The 19,100-nt window shown below is 39.9% G+C and overlaps 1 protein-coding gene across 1 annotated transcript; it reads right to left on the bottom strand.

Moving 5' to 3' along the window:
* Nucleotides 1-28: 28 nt before the first annotated feature.
* On the bottom strand, nt 29-18,865 carry ndufs2 (NADH:ubiquinone oxidoreductase core subunit S2). Its single transcript, XM_017422099.3, has 14 exons — nt 18,711-18,865; nt 16,407-16,510; nt 15,960-16,150; nt 13,759-13,879; nt 10,474-10,586; nt 7,336-7,410; nt 7,034-7,111; nt 6,848-6,933; nt 4,718-4,837; nt 3,588-3,717; nt 3,386-3,481; nt 670-753; nt 302-359; nt 29-198 (listed from the first exon to the last, which is right to left on the bottom strand). Exons 1-14 carry the CDS (start codon nt 18,815-18,817, stop codon nt 161-163), a joined length of 1,401 nt encoding a protein of 466 aa, XP_017277588.1. The 5' UTR covers nt 18,818-18,865; the 3' UTR covers nt 29-160.
* Nucleotides 18,866-19,100: the final 235 nt, after the last annotated feature.

The raw sequence follows: 19,100 nt of genomic DNA, 5'->3' as shown, positions 1-19,100 counted from the left end.
AAAGAGAGAAAGAAAACAAACAAGTGGCTTCACGTCAGAGATAAAACATTTATTAGGTTCATTTGGGGCGTCACGGATAAAGAAGCAGATTGATCGGCTGAAAATGTCCCTACAGTGAAGAGAGAACAGGAAGAAGGTCGGCGTCTTCATTAACATGACGCTAACGGTCAACTTCACCAAACACGATGTCCTGTGTTCCTGTGTGAAAAAAAAACAACAAAAAAACAAGTGTGAAGCAACTTTATACCAACTTCTGCTTCTTTTTTTTTCTCCTTTTTTTTTAAAGTGCAAAGATACTTACCAATAATGGCCACCACATCAGCTAGCATGTGTCCCTTGGACATTTTGTCCAGACCGGCCTGCAAACACACAATGCATCAGGAAAGCAGTGACCCTTGACCTCTGAGCTCTTAATGAGCTGCAGTCTCGTCACAGCCTGAACGGCCATGACCGGCTGTGAGTTTGTTCGGCCTCAAAACTTTAAATGTTAAACTGCAGCCAACAGCTCAGGCACAAACAGGAAGAAGAGTTTCTGCGCCGTTTAAAAAATGACTCAAATATATAAGAAAAAAAAGAAACACAGCTATCAAAGATGCCGAGCCCCTAACTGTTGTAAATGATTGCTGACCAGTAGCTGTTTTATTCCACTGTGTTTCATGAGATACACACCAAGTGAGCGAATCCAGGAGCTTTGATTTTGCAGCGATAGGGTCTGCTGGAGCCGTCTGACACCAAATAAATCCCAAACTCCCCCTGCAGGAAACACATACAGTCCAGTGAGCATAATATAGAACAAGTAGAACAGGAAATCGCCATTGAATATGCTGTAAAAGTGTCAGGGCCACTGTTTTATGTCACGTTCTAACAGCGAAAACGTTTGAGCTGCAGCTGTAAATTAAACAGACACTGCAGACGATCGTCCATCTGTCGGGTGTTCGAGTCTGCAACTTTTAAACAAAAAGAAATACTAAAAGTTGTTTCAAACTGCTGAAACTTCATTCATAATTCATGTGTTTGTGTGTCAATTCCTGAAAATTAGAGCAAGAGATAAAAAATGAATACAGACAAGTAGGTTTCCCTGACAATTCCTTAACTTTGTATCAGATTATGGGGCCGTTTTCAACAAGAAATGTTTTAAAAGTCACATTATTCAAGAAAAGACGGGTTTCATTAGCCTTTTAACAGAAGATCAGAACGATGCACCTGAAGTGACGATGCTACGACTGCTTAAAGGAAAACATAATTAAGATTTCAAAGTTTTTGATTGGTTTCTCCACTCGAATGAGTTTTAGCTGAACTATAAATGGTTTCCAACAAGGTTGGAATTAAAAAAAAAAATGATTTAACAGCTGTCTGAGGCAACTTGTAGCAGCTGTCACCAGAAGAAGAGACTCATTTAGTGGAGTTCAGAGCTAGGAGCAGAGGTGGGCAGGGATTTATGACATGTTGTTTGGAGAAACTAATTGGTAGAATTAACGCAAAAATGTCATTTTGATAAGCCATCGTCTTTGTACCCCACCGGTGCCTGGTGAGCACCGTCACAAGGTGGCGCTAATGCACCAAATTGTTTCGCCACTGGGAGGAGTAACACCTGCCCCGAAACGACAGGTGCTCACAGGAGGCGCCACTCAGACACCTGGTAACCAGAACCTGGAGCAGAAGAAGCAGTTTGACTTCGACAGAGAAGATCTGGAAACGTTTTCACGGCTGCAACCCACAAATGCATTTTCTACCTCATGCAGCACAAGAAACAGGCTTTCCAACAATATAAGATTGTATTGTTACAGCAAAGAAATAACCAACCAAACACACATTTCCTTACTTCCTGTGCTTCGTTTCTATTCAGTATTTTGTTTTCATCTTTGGGCTAAAACAGAAAACCTGTACTGGTTGCAAACATCAGCCCTAGTTAAGTGTGAGAAATGATTCAGTTTTGTTTTTTCCCACAGAGGTTAAAAACTTCTTTGTATTCAGAATAATTGAGTTCAGCTGGACGCTCGATGTAAGAGACTTGTGCTGACATTTGTGTGATAATAATTAGCGCTGAATAAATAAAAGACACAAAAAAAAAGTGTTAAAAGCCTGTGTCTGTGTGTGTACTTGGTTTTTGTCCCTTGTTTTAGGACCTTTTGTGGTATTAAAGTCCTTATGTGAACCAAAACCCAGTTCTGATAGTGTGAAATGTCATTTTTGGGTTTGGGTTTACGACTTAGGTGTGAATAGATTCAAGGTTTGGTTTTTGTGAGGTTGTATCTCGGTGAGCTTGATGTTTTCTTTATGGTTTCAGTCCTGCGTCCACACAGAAACAGCCTTTTAGGAGCCACAGTAAAGAAATCCAAAAACACCACCCTTGTGTTTTCATGTTCACAGCCAAAACCAAACAACAATGTCATAATCCCACTTCTAATCTGACCTGCAGCCCGAGGCATGACAGACGGAGCAATGACAGATTACATGCTTGTGTTTGTGTTGCAGATGCTAGTTTCATGCACTGTATGGCTTCAATGAACGGACAAGGCTGATAAATAATAACAGCCTTAAACAGAGCAGAGCAGAGCAAGAACTCATTATTATTACACCACATAATCTGAAACCTGTTTCTGGTGCATTTTCATGACAGAATCACAGCACCACCTACAGGCCTGACGTAGTTACTACACCGTTTTGGGTGGTTCTCTGCATTTTCCCGTGTGGATGAAAACATTTCTAAAAATGGTGCCGTGTTTACGAGGATAGTTCTGAAAACGGCAAATAAAATGATTGTTTTTGAAAGACTGTTTCTGCGTGGACAAGGCCTGACAGCAGGGGGGTCCAATCCTGGTCCCTGAGGGCCACCATCCTGCAGGTTTTAGATGTTTCTCTGCTCTTCAGCAGGTCTTCATGTTCTGCAGAGTCCTGTTAATCACTTAGTCGTTGAAATCAGGTGTGTCAAAGCAGAGAAACACCTAAAACATGCAGGATGGTGACCCTCCAGGACCAGGATTGGACACCACTGGGGTAGGGTCAGGGCTAAGTTATAGAGTAAACACCAGCGGATCAGACAAAAACAAAAGGTTTTTTCTTACCACAGCAATCAGGATTTATTCACTCCAGCCATGTAGAGGCTGAATAAAACTCCAAACCTTTAAACATTACTGTCTTCTTCTGCTCTGGTAATAAACAGTTTGCTCCAGGAGGAAAACCCTCAGTCAGACTGCTCATTACTCTCTGTCAATTATCATTTTACCTCAATCTTTCCTCATAGTCCATCAATACAGTTTCCCTTAAGGATTATTAAAATGTTATTAACTTCAAAAGATTATGTGTACATAAAATATACATCTTCAACTGGGGCACTTATAGACACAGTCAGAAAAACCAAAGAGGTGGAGCTGATTGGTCTCACCTTAGGCGCCTCTATAGCGGTGTACGTGGCCCCTGGGGGCACCTGGTAGCCCTCTGTGTAAAGTTTGAAATGATGGATCAGAGACTCCATGGAGGTCTAAGGAGAGCAAATAAATACAGACATTACAACTCAGAGGTTAGAGGACAGCTGAATAATTAAGTGAGGACAAAAAGACAAAAAGCTCATCGGTTCCCAGAATCACCTTCATCTCAGAGCGTTTGGGCGGGGCCACTTTGGCGTCGTCCACCTTTATCTCTCCCTCTGGCATCTTGTTGAGGGCCTGGAGCATGATTCTCAGGGACTGCCTCATCTCCTCCACTCGGCACAGATACCTGAACACACACACACACACACACACACACACACACTCTTTATTATCAGCTGTGACGGACAGGACTGCTCTGGGGCTCAGTCTGGTTCTACACAGGACAAATTAAAGACACAACTGGACTTATTATCAGTTGTTTTGTTTTATTTTTAAAATCTGATGGATAAAATTCACTGTAGGAACAGAAACTAGGCCAAAAACTGGGACAAACTGCAACAATTAGATTAGATGGGAGGGGGTTGGAAAAACTTGAGACAGAGATTTACAAAGGCAGGGGATCATTTCACTGAAAGGCACAGAATTCCTCGGAGGAATGCATATCGCCCGCCGCTGTTCATGCCGGAGTTTCACACTAGGATCGTCTTTATCTTGAGAAATAAGAGATCCAATCGGTTTGAGGCTAAAAACAGTCCCACTCCTGTGCTGTGAACGCCTCTCAGCTACTACCACGACAAATTTTAGCTCAATATCTGTTGAAAATTGGTCAGTTTAGCTGTGGTAGCCATTTTGAATATGGTTGATTCCAAATGGTATTTATTTATTTTTGTCAGTTTTGTTAAAATCTGTCCAGTGGTTTATGAAATATTTTCGCTAACAGACAGACATGTTAATGTTGGGTAAATGAGTGGTTAGTAGCTTTTATGAACTCTAGATTGTTACCGTTTTGTATTTTATCTAATTTTTGGACTTTTCTGATTTGTGTTCACTCATTTCCACGTTTTTAGATTGAAACCTTGCACAGGTCGTTGTTTTATTGAGCTGTGGGTTGTCCTGTTTTTCCATTAATGCAGAGTGATTCTTCACAGGGCAGACTGGAGCCCAGAGGAGAACTGAAACAACTGTTGACTAATCGACTAATTAGAGAAAATATTGACAGATTAGTCGACTCCCAAAATAGTCATTAATTGCAGCCCTAAATCAGTCTATATCTTTGTTGCCTCTATTTATGTTGACCTTTATGTTGTCTAAATTCAAATCTTTTGTTTTTTTCCTGAATGTTTCACCTGTCGTAGCAGTCTCCTTTGCTTCCAATGGGAACATCAAAGTCCACCTCATCGTATTTGTCATACGGCTGCGACTTCCTCAGGTCCCACTTGATCCCTGAGCCTCGGAGCATCACACCACTGATGAGGATCAGGAGACAAAACAACACAGGGCAGGGTTTGGGATGAAACAGGGCAAAAAAATAAATATCAATCATTACTTTGATCAATATTGTAACGACAACTATGGAACACAATAGAAACATTATGCATTTATTACACTTAAAGAACAATGAACTACCTTAAAACACAAAAATGTCCTGAACTTTCCCTTAAAACGCCCGACAAAATATTTATTTAAATGTAGGCCTCTGTATAAAAACCAATATACTGCATATAAAAAACTTCTACTACACTTTCATGCTCTGTGAGATCTTTTAGATATTTTTTTCCAAATTACATTTTTAATTTTCCAATATCCACGTTTTAAGATGCAACATTTTTTTCCACCTGAAACTGTTTTATGATATGGTGGATTCATAAAAAGGTCAATGATTAAATGAGAAAATATCCAATGTTTTATGAATCTTGACAAATTTGAACAAAAATCTGATTTAGTAAAAAGGGCCTAAAGTCAGCCTGTAAGTCATTTATGGTGAAAACATTTCAGGCTTTCAGGAAAAACTAAATTCCAGGTTTGTTTCACACAAAAGTCAAGAAAGAATCCTTTTTGCAAAATAAAACTGCTTTATATAAAAGTTTAAACTTCACCCTAGATTTAAATATTATTACAGTAAATATAGAGTAAATGTATTGTTCTGTAACTGCCTTCTGGACATAAATAAAGATGGACGAAGCGACTAACTTTCATTGTCTAAAACTGAAGCTAAACTGTCGGCCATGTTTGGGAAATGAGTGTTTTAATTAAATGAAGACTGTGTATGCAAAAAAGGAATATAACTTACTTCCATCCTATTTTGATCCCTTTGTAAATGCTTTTAAATTCAGCCCTGATAAAGTATTAAGAACGTTTTAAACAGCCCAAAAGCTTCGGATTTTGTAAGTGGATAACAAACAGCAAACAGGACTTTAATAAAAATGTTATCTGTGTGTGTGAAGCGGACTACTTCCTGTCTGAGACCTGAGTGTGGTGCTGCGTCGATACCAAAGTCCTGCCTACACACCCTCCCACCTCTGGAACAGCCTGACACCAGTCAGTGGAACAGGCCACGTTTTAGACCTCAAATCACTAATTAAAATCAAGCACATTTTTAAAAAAAAAGAAAAAAAAAAAAAAAGAAAAACACACAGCACCAAATTAAGAACTACACAAATTAACAAAAATCAGCAATTGCATTTTGTATTTTTTCCTGAAGTGCATTTTTTATTTTTAGGAAGGAAAATGTTCTGTCGGTTTACAGAAAGGGTCAGAAACTAAAAACTGTACTGCAACCAGCCACTGGGGGGCGCTCATCCTTTGTGCCTTCAGCTCCATCATGTTAGATTATGTGTTTGATGTTTCGGACACTGCAGACTTTTGTTTCTGTTGTTTTTATTGACAATAGTTAGTTTTTTTTAGCACTCAGGCTACTATCACGTTCTAACAAAACGTCACTCAAAGAGGTGAAGCTGGATTATTATTTTAAAGAGAAATAATTTATTCCACACGTAAAGCTACAAAGCCTTAACAAACACACGTCTGGTTTCTGCTGATGTGCTTCCATGTAGAAAGGTTCGATGAAGATGAGAAGCTAACGTTCTTCATTTATGAATAACTGTTCTTTCAGAGCATACAGCTCATTCAGACGCTGTTCTACTATAACCTTAGCGCTTGTTGATAAAGGTTGTTATTTCTGAATGCCTGAAGCAGACATCTGCCTGCCCTCATTCCCCACGTCACATCCCACAGACGGACAGGAGGACGCAAAGAGTGGAAGAGCGCCTCGTTCAGAAAACAAAGCAAACAAGAGTCTTCTTGGAAAGCAAAACGTGGCAAAATACTTTTAACAACAGTCGTTTTGTGACAATTTCACAAATCAAAACTGAAACTACAAATTCGATTATTTTTTATTATATTTACAAAAAAACAAATTCATCTTTATAGCATTTAAATGTCACATTTTTAAAAGTTAATTTCTTCTGGAGGTTTACCTGAAGCCACAGTTGAGGGCATCTTCAGCACTGACGATCCCGATATCTATAGTACGCTGCTTCCAAATCCGGTTGAAGGTCAACATCTGCATCGATATGACCCAACAGAATGATGAACGTCTCCTAACTACATGTATTTCTCACATTTTATTATTCAAATCATTCCATGTTTATAGACTTCCTTACCTCTTCGACTTCATCAATTCGCAGTGAGAAATTCTTGGCCCATTCATAGAGGTCATCCATGAGGCCGATCGGCAGATCCTGGAACACAGTCAGCATAACTTGGACTTATTTCTGCCTCTATGTGACTGCCGAAGCGATTCAAATACAAAACGTATGTCTTTGTGATCGGCCTTTCAGTGTTTTATCTTCACTGACAGTTTCTATAAAAAAACAGGATCAATTAGGCCTGTCTGACTGTTTGCCTGTCCACGTCAGGAGGTCTGATTAGGAGGACACAGAGCTTCATTCAGTGGTTGTCCCACCTGATGAACGCCTCCTGGCCTGATGTACGCCGCGTGCATTCTGGCTCCAGACACGCGCTCGTAAAACTCAAACATCTACAAGACAAAGAGAAGACTTTAACAGAAAGACATCTGACATTATGGTTTTCTGGCTGGATGTCAAAGCACCAGAGAGAAACTAAGTCCCACAGTAAAAAGATCTAAAACAGCTACAGTGTGTGGTCCAATAAGGTCAGACTTGTTGGCTCAGCAGATTGTTTACCTGTACAATGATTTACTTTAGCTGAAGTCCTGTCTCGTCAACATTAAGCTCTTTATGGCAGTCACTGTGTGCCGTAAACGTCAGGGGACAGGAGAAACTCAACGTTCATTAGTTTTAAATCAAAGGCCCAGGACGCATAGCGCCCAGCCTGCTGCCTTTCACGCTGGAGTTTTAGACTAAAATCAACTTATAGGAGAAGAGAGAGTTATAGCTGTTTTGGTCAATCCTTGTAAATGACACCACCTCAAACAATACTGCAAGATCTGCTAGCAGTCAGAGTAAGTGTTGAGGATGACTCTCAGCCACTACCACGTCAAATTTTAGCTCAGTATCCAGTTCCAGACATGTTTTCATTGGTTAATGCTGGTCACCTGTGGCAGCCATCTTGAATTGGGTTCACCCCAATAGTTCATCAGTTGTAGATGTACATCTAATGATCCCTTTCTGAAAGTTTCATTACGATCTGTGCAGTGATTCATGAGATATTTTGCTAACAGACACAGGGTTAAGGCAAACAGTTCATGGCAGAGATCTCGCTCATTCAGGTAGTTATTGGTGGCCATCTTGAATTGGAATAACTCCTAAAGGTAATCAGTTGTAGATTTACAACAGAACCTCTAATTATGAACACGTTTAAATCCTAATTTTTGATGATGACTGATGTTGGTGCCTCCAAATTACAGTTTTTTGAGCTCAACTTGAATTTGCCCACCTGTGAAAACACAACTGCCCACAGTATAAATCTGTACGACGACATCATTATGGCACAAAACTTCACAGCGGAGAGGATCCCTCCTGACTTCTCAGAAGTTATTACTGAAGGAGACGGTTCTTGTTTTTCTCCTCCATCTGCGCTGCACTAATGCCTTCCAACAGCATCTCTTATAAAAGTGTGATAGAAACGGTTCATTTGTCATTTTAGTGTTGCTTGTTTTGTCACACAATGTTTCTTATTATTTCAATAGGTAGAAATAAAGCCTGGATGCTAAAAACGACTGTTCTACTGAGCGCTGTGCGGGTTCTTTGAGGGAGCGGGGTGGAAACGAATTATTTACATTTGCAGTATTTCTAAATAGAGACAAAATTTGTTTAAAATACAAATTTTAAACTTATACATAACCCGTTGCAGGGGATTCAATTCATAATTACTGTATTACTGTACATCCAGTGATTACTTTGTGAAAGTTTCATTAAAATCAGTGCAGTGGTCAATGAGATATTTTGCTAGGCGAGCGCTACTGAAACAGGAAGTGGTTACTCATTTAACTCATTTAAGACTCAGATGAGTCTGTCCTTGTTTCTCTTTTGCTAATAAGAAAAAACAAACCTTTTTTTTTACAATCTTAATGTCAACATATTTGACTGCTTGATTCATTCCCTGGATTTCCCGCTTGACATTTTCTTTAATAAACAGATCAAATTAAACAATCTTCCCATTTACCTTATCATTCCAACCACGACAAAATGCCCAAACTAATTTCAACTCAACACTCACAGTAGGCCGGAGTGATATCGAGTATATTTGAGATGCTGTGTTCCCTCGTGCAATATCAACAGTGACTATATTGCAAATATCGAGTTTAAATTTTCATGGATATTTTTTAGTGAATGGCATCTAATTCACTTAGTTAAGCTTTTCCCAGAATCTTCAAACGCATCACAGATCACTCCCCCCTCCATCCTACAACCCCAGCAGACTCCCACCTCCTTCCCTTCCCCGCTCATCTAGAAAAGGGAAGTGGGCTCTGGGTTTATGTTTTCGAAGCGTGGGAAGTAGCAGTTATCAGTCTGTTTCTGCAGAAAAACAGAGCTGGATCTTTGGATTGAACCAGGAAGACTTTGAACAAACTCAGGTTAATTACTGGAACTGGCTCAGCTTTTTCTTTTTTTTTTTTTTTACATGGAGGGATTTCAGCATTCCTGATTTAGGAAGTTTACAGAAGACTTTCTGAAAGTGACTATGTGCCTGATAGGCGTCAACATTGTCGTCTCTGGGAAAATGTCAGTCTTTGTGCTCTACCTGATGATTTAAACTCATGGAGACAGTTAACCCTGCTGCTAACATGCTAGCTGAAAACAACCGTCACACACGATGCTAAAAAAAATAATAAATTACTGGACAAAAGAGTTGAGGGATGGACTCATTAATTATTGCCATCATCAAATGTTACTGTAATCACTGTGCTAACTCTGTTTATTCTGGTTTATTCAACCTCTGCCTCACAGCCTGTGTTATCGATTATTTTGATCTGTAGTTATTATCCTTTAACATCGGTCGTTTTAGAAAGGTCTTGGTCACAATGTGCTGTATTTACACCTCAGCTTGCTTGTGCGTACATTGTGTACATGAGAACAGATTTAGTTTGTTTTGTGTGTTTGATTGTGCTTCATTTTTCACTCGGGTCCGTCGTCATCAAATATGTGCTGGGTGTAATGGGGTGATTGGTCAGAAGATGTTTGTGCTCAGTCTTTATTTTTGTTCTGGAGTCGAACGAGAGCCAAAGGATCAATGTCTGTTAGTCACAGTTCACTGCTGCATTAGGTTACAGTGCTGAATTAAACATTAATACAATGATTTAAAGAGGATTTAATAATACAGAAATATGCATCGAACATCATGATAAAGCTTCAGAATATTGAGATATTTTGAGGCATATCACCCAGTCCTATTTCATATCATTACATTTAGAGATACCTGTTTATTTTTGGAAAACACTGAGCTCAAATTATAAGGATTTGAAAGTTGTGATGAACTGAGCTCATAACAGTAGACTAGGAGCAAATCTTTCATCCACACATTTAGCCACTTTTAGCCAGAACTTACAAAGCCTTGCACACATTAAAACTGCATCAGAAAAGAAGTGGAAACATGGAGCTGGGATAGACACCGCACTGACCTTCTCCCTCTCCTCAAACAACCAGAAAAATGGTGTCATGGCGCCCACGTCGAGGGCGTGTGTGGTGACGGCCATGATGTGGTTCATGATGCGGGTGAGCTCTCCGTACAGCACTGTAAACACACACACACAAAAAAAACCCAATCATATCAGAGGTCACTTCTCCAATCACAGCTTTGACAGCAAACTACTGCAGCATGTATTTTATTTATTAACTATTTAAAGAGATCCAAAAGGTAAGACATGATGTCAACTGGCTTTAATGGAGTATTTAGTATATATGGTGGCATTTTATGCTAAATCCAGTGATTACATCTGTACATCAAACATCACCCCGTGCTGCAGCAGATTTGGTTTAATGCCATGTCAGCAACAATGGCTATATGAGAATTTAGAAAAAGCTAATTTAAATAAATAAATTTAAATCAGTTCATTATGAAACTACAGAGCTGAGGTGATGGTTCAGGGAACAGTGCCAGGTGGGAATGATTGAGCACAAGCTGTGGGGTGTTTTCTAACCAGGCTCCTCTTTATTAGTTTGCAGTAGTGTGCTGAGACCCTGGAGACGTATTTGGGAGAAGGAATGAGTAACAGGAAGTGTGGCTCTACCTCCTGAAAATAAGAAAAACAAACAAACAACTGTCTGCTGTCCTGTGCGTTTGTGGTAATAAGGGTCTCATTTATAAGACTGCCGTACGTCGCTTTCCACTCAAAGTTTGTGATCTATAAAACACAAACTTGACGGAAAAATGTGCGGCCCCTCACATAAACTCTGAGCCATGCGTACCATATACTCTTGTTTTGGAGATGGGAAACTGGCGACACAGATGGTGAAGTGGGGAATTGAAGCAGCACTGCGTCACGATTCCTCTCAGATATTTAATTTCACTCCAAAATCAAACTTTCAACTTAGATCGACTTTATCATAAGCTTTGAAAAAAGGCCTTTAAGCCAAGTTCAGGAACATTTCAGTTTTCTCCCCGTCACATTCCTCTCCCTGGATGATCAGGTTTTGGCAGACCATCACTTTTCGGAACGACACCTGTCATCCTTCTTTCAAAAGGTGTCAGTTCAGGTACGCCCTTACCCCCACCTGTGGCTGACATGCTCTGGCAGTGGCCAGTTAGTCACTTTTTTGCCTCCACTCTAAAATCTGACCACTTTTTCTTCACCTTGGCCCAGTCCTCTCTGTCCCAGTCACTGAATTAACAGTGGTAACAACGTGTTACCTTTCTTAACTCTTCCTTTTATTTGTAACCCCACTGCTGTGGCTCCCAAAAATGATATTTTTTTTTGTTCTCCACCTCACTCACCGACACATCGATTTCTGCCTCGGTGAAATTTAGTTTCTTTGCTCTTTTCTCCTTGGTTACCATTGGTAACCAAAAATAACATTGATCAGCTGGCTCATTTATATACATCTTCACATTCATGAGGTGCTTTGCATTGAATCGACCATTTATGGTTGAATGTGGTCAGGTGGAGGGCAGAACCTGAGGCAGGGGCTTGTGAACAAACTTTTGGGTACAGGTGTGATTTACAAAGGTGTAAATTTGCTGGTGTGCGTACACATGGTTTTATAAATTTGAATTTTTTTGGTATAGACACACTTTTAGCATGAATCCTACACAATCTTTTATAAATGAGACCCCAGTTCTTTACAGTCCTGGGTTTTCTTTGCTGGATGGCAGCATAAATGGTTCAAAAACCTGCATTGAAGGCATCTTTCCAGATGTGTAAGCTGTCCATGCCAGAGGCACCTATGCACCTCCATACCATCAGAGAAGGCAGGCTTTTGAACTGAGCACTGACAACGGGCTGGATGGTGTGGATGGTCCTTTTGTACAGAGGACATGGTGTCCACAGTTTCCAAAAAGAATTTCAGTCTTTGATTCATCTGACCACAGAACAGTTTTAACTTCCTCTCAGTTCATTTGAAAAGAGCTTTGGCTCAGAAAAGACGGCGGTGTTTCGGGCTTCTTCTTCGGATGATAGTCAATATTTAACAAAAAGTTTTTAATCCAGTTTGTTTGTGAGCATTAAAATTAAATAAAACAACTCAAATTCTAAGAGTCTTTACGGACTCGTCCCCAGCACCTGACTGTGTTTGTTGGAGCTGTGAAGGAATAGTGCAGCTGTGGTTGGGTCCACATCAGCGTCGAGGGTGATTCCCCTGCCCGTCCGGGGAATCTGGGCTGATGATAGCAGGCCAGATGAGGTCAGCTCCTCAACACTTATAGCATTTGTGTGTCCAAAGCAGTTCTTTCAAAGTTTGCCATCCTTAGCGGGTACGGGTCTCCTTAGACTGAAGGAGCTCACATTAGTCTGTCAGTAAGCTGACAGTCAGTTCAAAGGTTCAGTCCTCAGGCACAGCTGGGTTGCTTCAGTCCATAACTTGATGCACATCGATTCGCAACAGTCCCATCTACCTTTAGAAACTCTACCCACCCCAGGGATTTATCCTCCTCGGTGGGCAGAGGAGAATAAATGTAATGACAACAGGATTTTTATGTCACAACACTGAATATCCATTGCACATTTATGAGGCTTCGTGCGTTCAAGCAGTATTTCAGATACATGAACAGCTGGTTGTCCCCTACACCCCATGTTCTTCTTTCAGCTGCTTCCTTCTTCACAGGTCACCCCAGCAAGAAAGATCTGGCAACTGTTTTACGCCCCGTATTGTGTGACCACAATGTAGTAAGTGAACGAGTGAACATGCATGTTTAAGCTGCCTTCAAGCCCAGGCCTCTCTAGAAAAAAAGATCTGTTATCTCAGTGGGATTTGTCTGGTTAAATAAAGGGTAAATAAAAAGTAAAAAAAAAACAACAAAAAAAAAAAACTCTTGAACACTGTTAAAGATTAGAAGCACTTGGAAAGTGCAAACCTCCACCATGGCCACAGGGTTATTGACGCTAACCCTCTTGTACCATATGGATTGTGATTCGAATCACCACCAAACTATTCACTTTGGGTTTTTTTTTAAAAACCCAAACATTTCCTGAAAATGTCATCATATTCTGTTCATTAGTTTTTAAGTAATCTTGCTAACAGACGGACAAACGAACCAACATAACCTCTAAAAATAACCAAACTGTCTTGCTTATTAAAGGTAACTCAAATGATTGGAATTGATGTAGCTTCAGGGTTAGTAGATTGTTAACAGGACAGATGCTAATTCACATTTCAGTTGGATAAATACTTCATCCCGATCACATCACAGTCGAGTCGCAACAGTCCCTAATATAAATAATTGTTTTGTAAAGCCTTCTGAGCATCAGTACCTCTGATCCACTGGGCCCGAGGCGGGGCCTGGATATTCAGCAGCTTCTCCACAGCTAGAGAGTAGGCCTCCTCGTTACACATCATGGAAACGTAGTCCAGACGGTCGAAGTAGGGCAAAGCCTGAAGAACAAAGAGAAGAGGAGCTTAAAGAAGATTAAAGAAGTTAAATAACACCAACTAAAAAAAACTTCAATCGACTCTGGTATTAAAGCTAAATTTGTTTTCTTGCTATCGCTCCATCTATAAACTGCTAAAGTTAAAACGAGCCAAACAGAAGGTAAAATGAGCAAAATCCTTGCCAAAAACTACAATAAGAAAAACTATATCTAAAAGTTGAAATTAGTAAGATGGTAGATAAACGTTACAAGGAGACAAAATTAGAGCAAGTGTGAAGAAGAAGGAATTGAAAAGATCTAAATGTATGTAAATGCATTTATGTAAATAAAGCTCAATAATTCAAAATGAATAAAAGTTACCACTACTAAAAAGTCATAGCACAGTATTCTCGATTGATATCTATGAACGGTTAAAATAGCAAATTATGTGGAAGAAGTTTAATTGCAAAAACGTTTGTAAGAAATTATAAAAAAGAAAATGGTGTAAATGCTAAGTTATAATTCATTCAAAAAGTAACTCTGACATCACCACCCACTCAATCTATTACCAAATGCAGCAGCTGTCAGATTTAAAAGAGAAGAAGAGAAGAAAGACGGAGCTCACACTAGAAACCAAAGAAAGTTAACTTTGGGCAGTCTGATCCATGTCACCGTGGCGAGACTCAAAATGGATGGATGGATGAGAAGAAGCCAAGCTGACACCGTAAAGAACATGTGATCAATGAAGGTGATAAATATATAACACCTAGTACTTAACCTCTGGAAAACGCACTCACCTTTTTTTTTTTTAGGGGAAAACAACCCCTCCACTTTGACTGGCAGGGAATCAAACTCTACTTTAATGAGACTACAGCATTCCTTTGAAGGGTTTTAATGCATAAAATGATGGGAGGCAAATAATTATTGTTACTGCAGATCAAGGAGCACCAGCTTATATAAAAAACTTTAATATACCTAAACTTATGTCAGCAGACTGGATGAACGACGCCACCCAGTGGCCTGATGCGCCATGAACTGAATCCCTAGAGGAACGCGTTTCTCAGTTGGTCTGTTCTTGTTTATTAAGCAGCTTCATTTTACTTTTGTGGTTGTTGGTCATGAGTAGTATAAACAATAAATCAATTGTTATTATATAGCATGAACTATAATCCTTCAAGGTAGGTTAACCAGTGGCTGCTGAACTGATTAAGTCTTATACATGAGTGAAAACATTATGATTGATGCGGTATAAAATGATTTAAAACCAAGTAAAATCCTACTTTACTAAAAGTTTAGGTCACTTCTGGACTCCCACATAACTTGTTTTATTTGTTTTGATGTAGCAGAGTCTTATAAATGCTCCACAGCTGGACTAAAGTCACAAATATCTAATTTTCTTGTCCCTCTCTGATTAAAGCAGCAAACAAAAATGCAAATGAGGGGAAGGACGGGGGCAGATGAGACACCAGCACTCATTTTTTCCCCACTCAGCACAAATGCCAGTGTCACAGTAATCTAAAACAAAACAATTAAAATGTATCACCTGATCGAACTGCTTCTATTCAAAAACAAAACTACTACGACTACTCCTGTTTAAATAATATTGCATATTGTTGTAATATTGGTTATATTTTAGCTATAACAACTGTCTGGTATTATTTTCAGTAATGAAAAAACACAAAAAGCTGACTATCTGTTTTAACAAGAGAATTTGGGGGAAGTGACAGCTTGTAGCAACCTGTGGGAGTGATACTCTGTGCTCCACACAACCAGTGACAACTCCTCTGACATCTTCATAAAAGGAATTTAAACAGCAGGAACCATGTGACAGAAACATTCAATGGCTCTCACCCTGTGACTCTTTAACACTCAGGTAAACCTTGAAATCAAAAACCGGCACAAACATAGTGTATTACTCACTGTACTCCTCTAGTTCTTGAAAGAATTTTACAGCAAAGTATTGTAAGACAAACTTCATAGTAAATTACTGTTCACTGTGGTTAAAACATTCATATAATTATTCCATCACTATGTAAAAAACCTAAACCGTCGTTAACAAAAATAGGGTTTTTTTCTTTCAAAGGGGGGCGCTCTTGTCTCAGTACCTGTAGGTAGGTTTTGTACTCGATCAGCTTTTCTGTGCCTCGATGAAGCAGGCCGATGTGTGGGTCGCATTTCTTCACAGACTCTCCGCTGAGCTCCATCACCAGACGCAGCACGCCGTGAGCAGCAGGGTGCTGGGGGCCGAAGTTCATTTTTAGGTTGGAAACATCCCGATCCACCAAGGGATCTTTGTCTGAAAGCATAACAGACAGTAAAGGGATGTGTTATTAATTCCATCAGTGCCTTCGTTTTGAGAGCTAGATGACAATAAAAAAATTATTTTTAAAAATCATTGAGGGTTTATAACTCTAATCCTTACAGCACAGGAAGTTAAAGATTTTATCAGAATGTCAAATTTCAGGTGCTAAATTTACATTTTCCTTTTGATTTAAAGAAGCAGAGAACAGAAATGATTTCTCTAAAAGTCTTAAAGGTGTGACAGTGTGTACCGTTCCATGGGGGAACCTTCCACTTCGGATTAGTAGAAGAGGGGTACATTACAGCGCCGGAGTACTGCTCCAGCCACTCCACATCTGGCTGCCATTGCTTCTGCCTGAAACAAACACAAAACAACAACACAACATGAACTACAGCTGAATGGTGCTGACGAGTTTTCAGCCAACAAAGGTCTCAGCCACGAGGTTAGAACACCAGTGTTTTCCGATGAGCACCACCTGCTACCACCGCTTCCTACTCTCTCAATAAATTTCTTTCACCTTACCACTTCTGACTATTGACCATATACAAAAATAATAGACTCATACAGGATCCCAGAAGTTGAAGCCGGAGTGAGATCAAGGCCCCCACAGGCTGGTCCCAGTACAAGTTTTAATTGTCGCCATGTCCATGTAAACCAACACTATGACTGTATGAGGGGGAACAGGCAGGACGTAAAGCCCCTGGTCCCGAGTGCACAGACTCTGGTTCTAAAAATACTAGATCCTACTGCCTTCAATTCCCAACAAACAGAGAGGCTAGAGACATTTGGTCCAGAATTCAATATATGGTCAACATATGGTGGCAGAGAAGTGTGTTAGACTGGTACAGGACATGTAGGAGGACAGCAGGACAGTGGTGAGGTGAGCTGTAGGAGTGACAGACAATGTGGCAATGTGGAGGTGGGACTGCATCAAGGATCGGCTCTGAGCCCCTTCTTGTTTGCTCTGGTGTTGCAGATGATATTATGATCTGTGGTGAGAACGGGGAACGGGTGGAAGAGAACTTGGAAAGGTGGAGGGATGAAAGTCAGCTGTAGAAAGACAGAATACGTGTGTGTGAATGAGAGGGAGGCAGGTGGAACAATGAGGCTACAAGGAGCAGAGGTCACAGAGGTGCAAGACTTCAAGTCATGATTGGGTCGACTGTCCAGGAAAACAAGGAGTGTGGTAAAGAAGTAAAGTAGAGAGTCCAGGCAGGATGGAGTGGATGGAGAAAAAGTTCAGGAGTGATTTGTGACAAATCGCTCCTGACAAATCACAGAGTTAGATGGAGGAGGATGACTTGCTGTGGCGACTCCTGAAAAGGTAACAGTTGAAAGAAAAAGAAGATCTAAAGACCCACATTTGATGTTTCATGATCCAGTGGGGTCCTAACCCCAAAGTCAAGAACTACTGCCATAAACTACTGGAGTCAACCCTGTCTCAGAGAGTTTAAATAAAATCCATCCTGCGATTTATGACATTTTTTGCTAACAAAGCATACATCAGAGCAATTAAAGATGGTTTAAATTGTTATATTTTAATGCAACAGAAAGTTAGTTTTCCATGTAATGACAACTGTGTAATCTGTACATATCACAACATCAAAATGAACAAGCTTTATTTCAAAACCTACTTAGTATTTAGGTTTTTAATATTCTGATGAGCTTATTTATTATAGGTGACTAAAACTAATTTCACTTGTGTTAAAACATGGTGAAATAAAATGGACAACACTAAATATTTGACACAGGAACAAAAGCTATTGTTAGAAGCTGAACTAAAACAAACTGGATAAATTTAGCGCCATTGGATAGATCTTGAAAAGACCTTTAATTTGACACCAGGATCCTTCCAAAACAAACACTACAGGACTTATAACAGTGATGGCATCTTTAAGATTTCAAAACAAACACATTCAGCTCGCCCTAGAAAACTACCTGCTATAAAATCACTTAAAAGTTGCATTAAAAGTAGAAAAGATCACAAAGAGCAACTTTTTGAGTGAATAAACGAGTTTTTTTTTCCCCTTCCCTTGGGCAAAATCGGCAGTGGGTTTTGGTTAAATCTATCCTTGATCGCAAGTAGATTGTCTCATATAAAAGACAGTTTCTCTCCGAACTAAACACTGCTTGTGTAAAATGAATGTAGACAGGAAGTATAAAAACATGGCTAGAGTTTGCGTTTTCATTTGGTGAGCAAAGTATCGCATGTGTAATTTACAGACTCTTCATTAGCTCACTTTAAAAACAAAATAAAAACAGCACTGTGTGAAATATGCCGCCGGTGCCACCCACCAGCTAAAGGAGTCGAAAAAACCGTAAAAACAACTTTAAATGTTACTGATACATTTAGCACACTGAACAAAGATGTTTCTCGCTCAACAGCACTGACTGTGACAGGAGACTCGGACAGCTTTGCAGAGGTTAGATAATACAGCTTTATGTTAGCATGTTAGCATAATTAGCCTCTCGGTTTGTTGTTGACAGCTCAGAACAAACAGCAGCAGAAACAAACACCGCAACCAGCGTCGCCGTTTCCTTCTCCTTATCGTACCTGTTCTGCAGGATCGTACAGCCAGGACTCAGTAAATTGTTGTTCAGTAATAATTTAGTTGAAGGACGTCCAAGGCTGGAGAGCGACCTCAACATTGTCGCCGCCATCTTGGCTCTACGACCCTCAGACCAATGACAGGCAGGAGTTTCTTCTTCGGTGGTTTCTGAGGCTCAAACAGGGCTTTATTGACTCTGCTGCCACCTGCTGCTATAAACATGTAACTCACTTAATAATGTTTTTTTTTTTCACCACTTTTTTGTTTTAGTCTGGTTCTGACACTTTATTACTGCAGATGCTTCAGATAGACCATCAAGATGCTTCTTTAAGAACTTATTTAGTTGCCTAATGATCCATCATTAAATGCTGGATTTCACTGATTTATAACAGAAA

The sequence above is a fragment of the Kryptolebias marmoratus genome, linkage group LG7, assembly GCF_001649575.2.
Source record: "Kryptolebias marmoratus isolate JLee-2015 linkage group LG7, ASM164957v2, whole genome shotgun sequence".
NCBI lineage: Eukaryota > Metazoa > Chordata > Actinopteri > Cyprinodontiformes > Rivulidae > Kryptolebias > Kryptolebias marmoratus.
The sequence above is the reverse complement of the archived record's forward strand: the minus strand, read 5'-3'. Positions and strand labels throughout refer to the sequence as shown.

Bases quoted from the DNA above. Each gene is read 5' to 3' on its own strand.
- ndufs2 (XM_017422099.3), bottom strand. From the start codon at position 18,817: ATGGCGGCGACAATGTTGAGGTCGCTCTCCAGCCTTGGACGTCCTTCA. The intron at 13,880-15,959 runs GTACTGAGACAA...TTTGTTCTTCAG, and splicing joins AGTACAAAACCTACCTACAG to GCTTTGCCCTACTTCGACCG. The intron at 4,838-6,847 runs GTAAACCTCCAG...GATCCTCATCAG, and splicing joins GCCCTCAACTGTGGCTTCAG to TGGTGTGATGCTCCGAGGCT.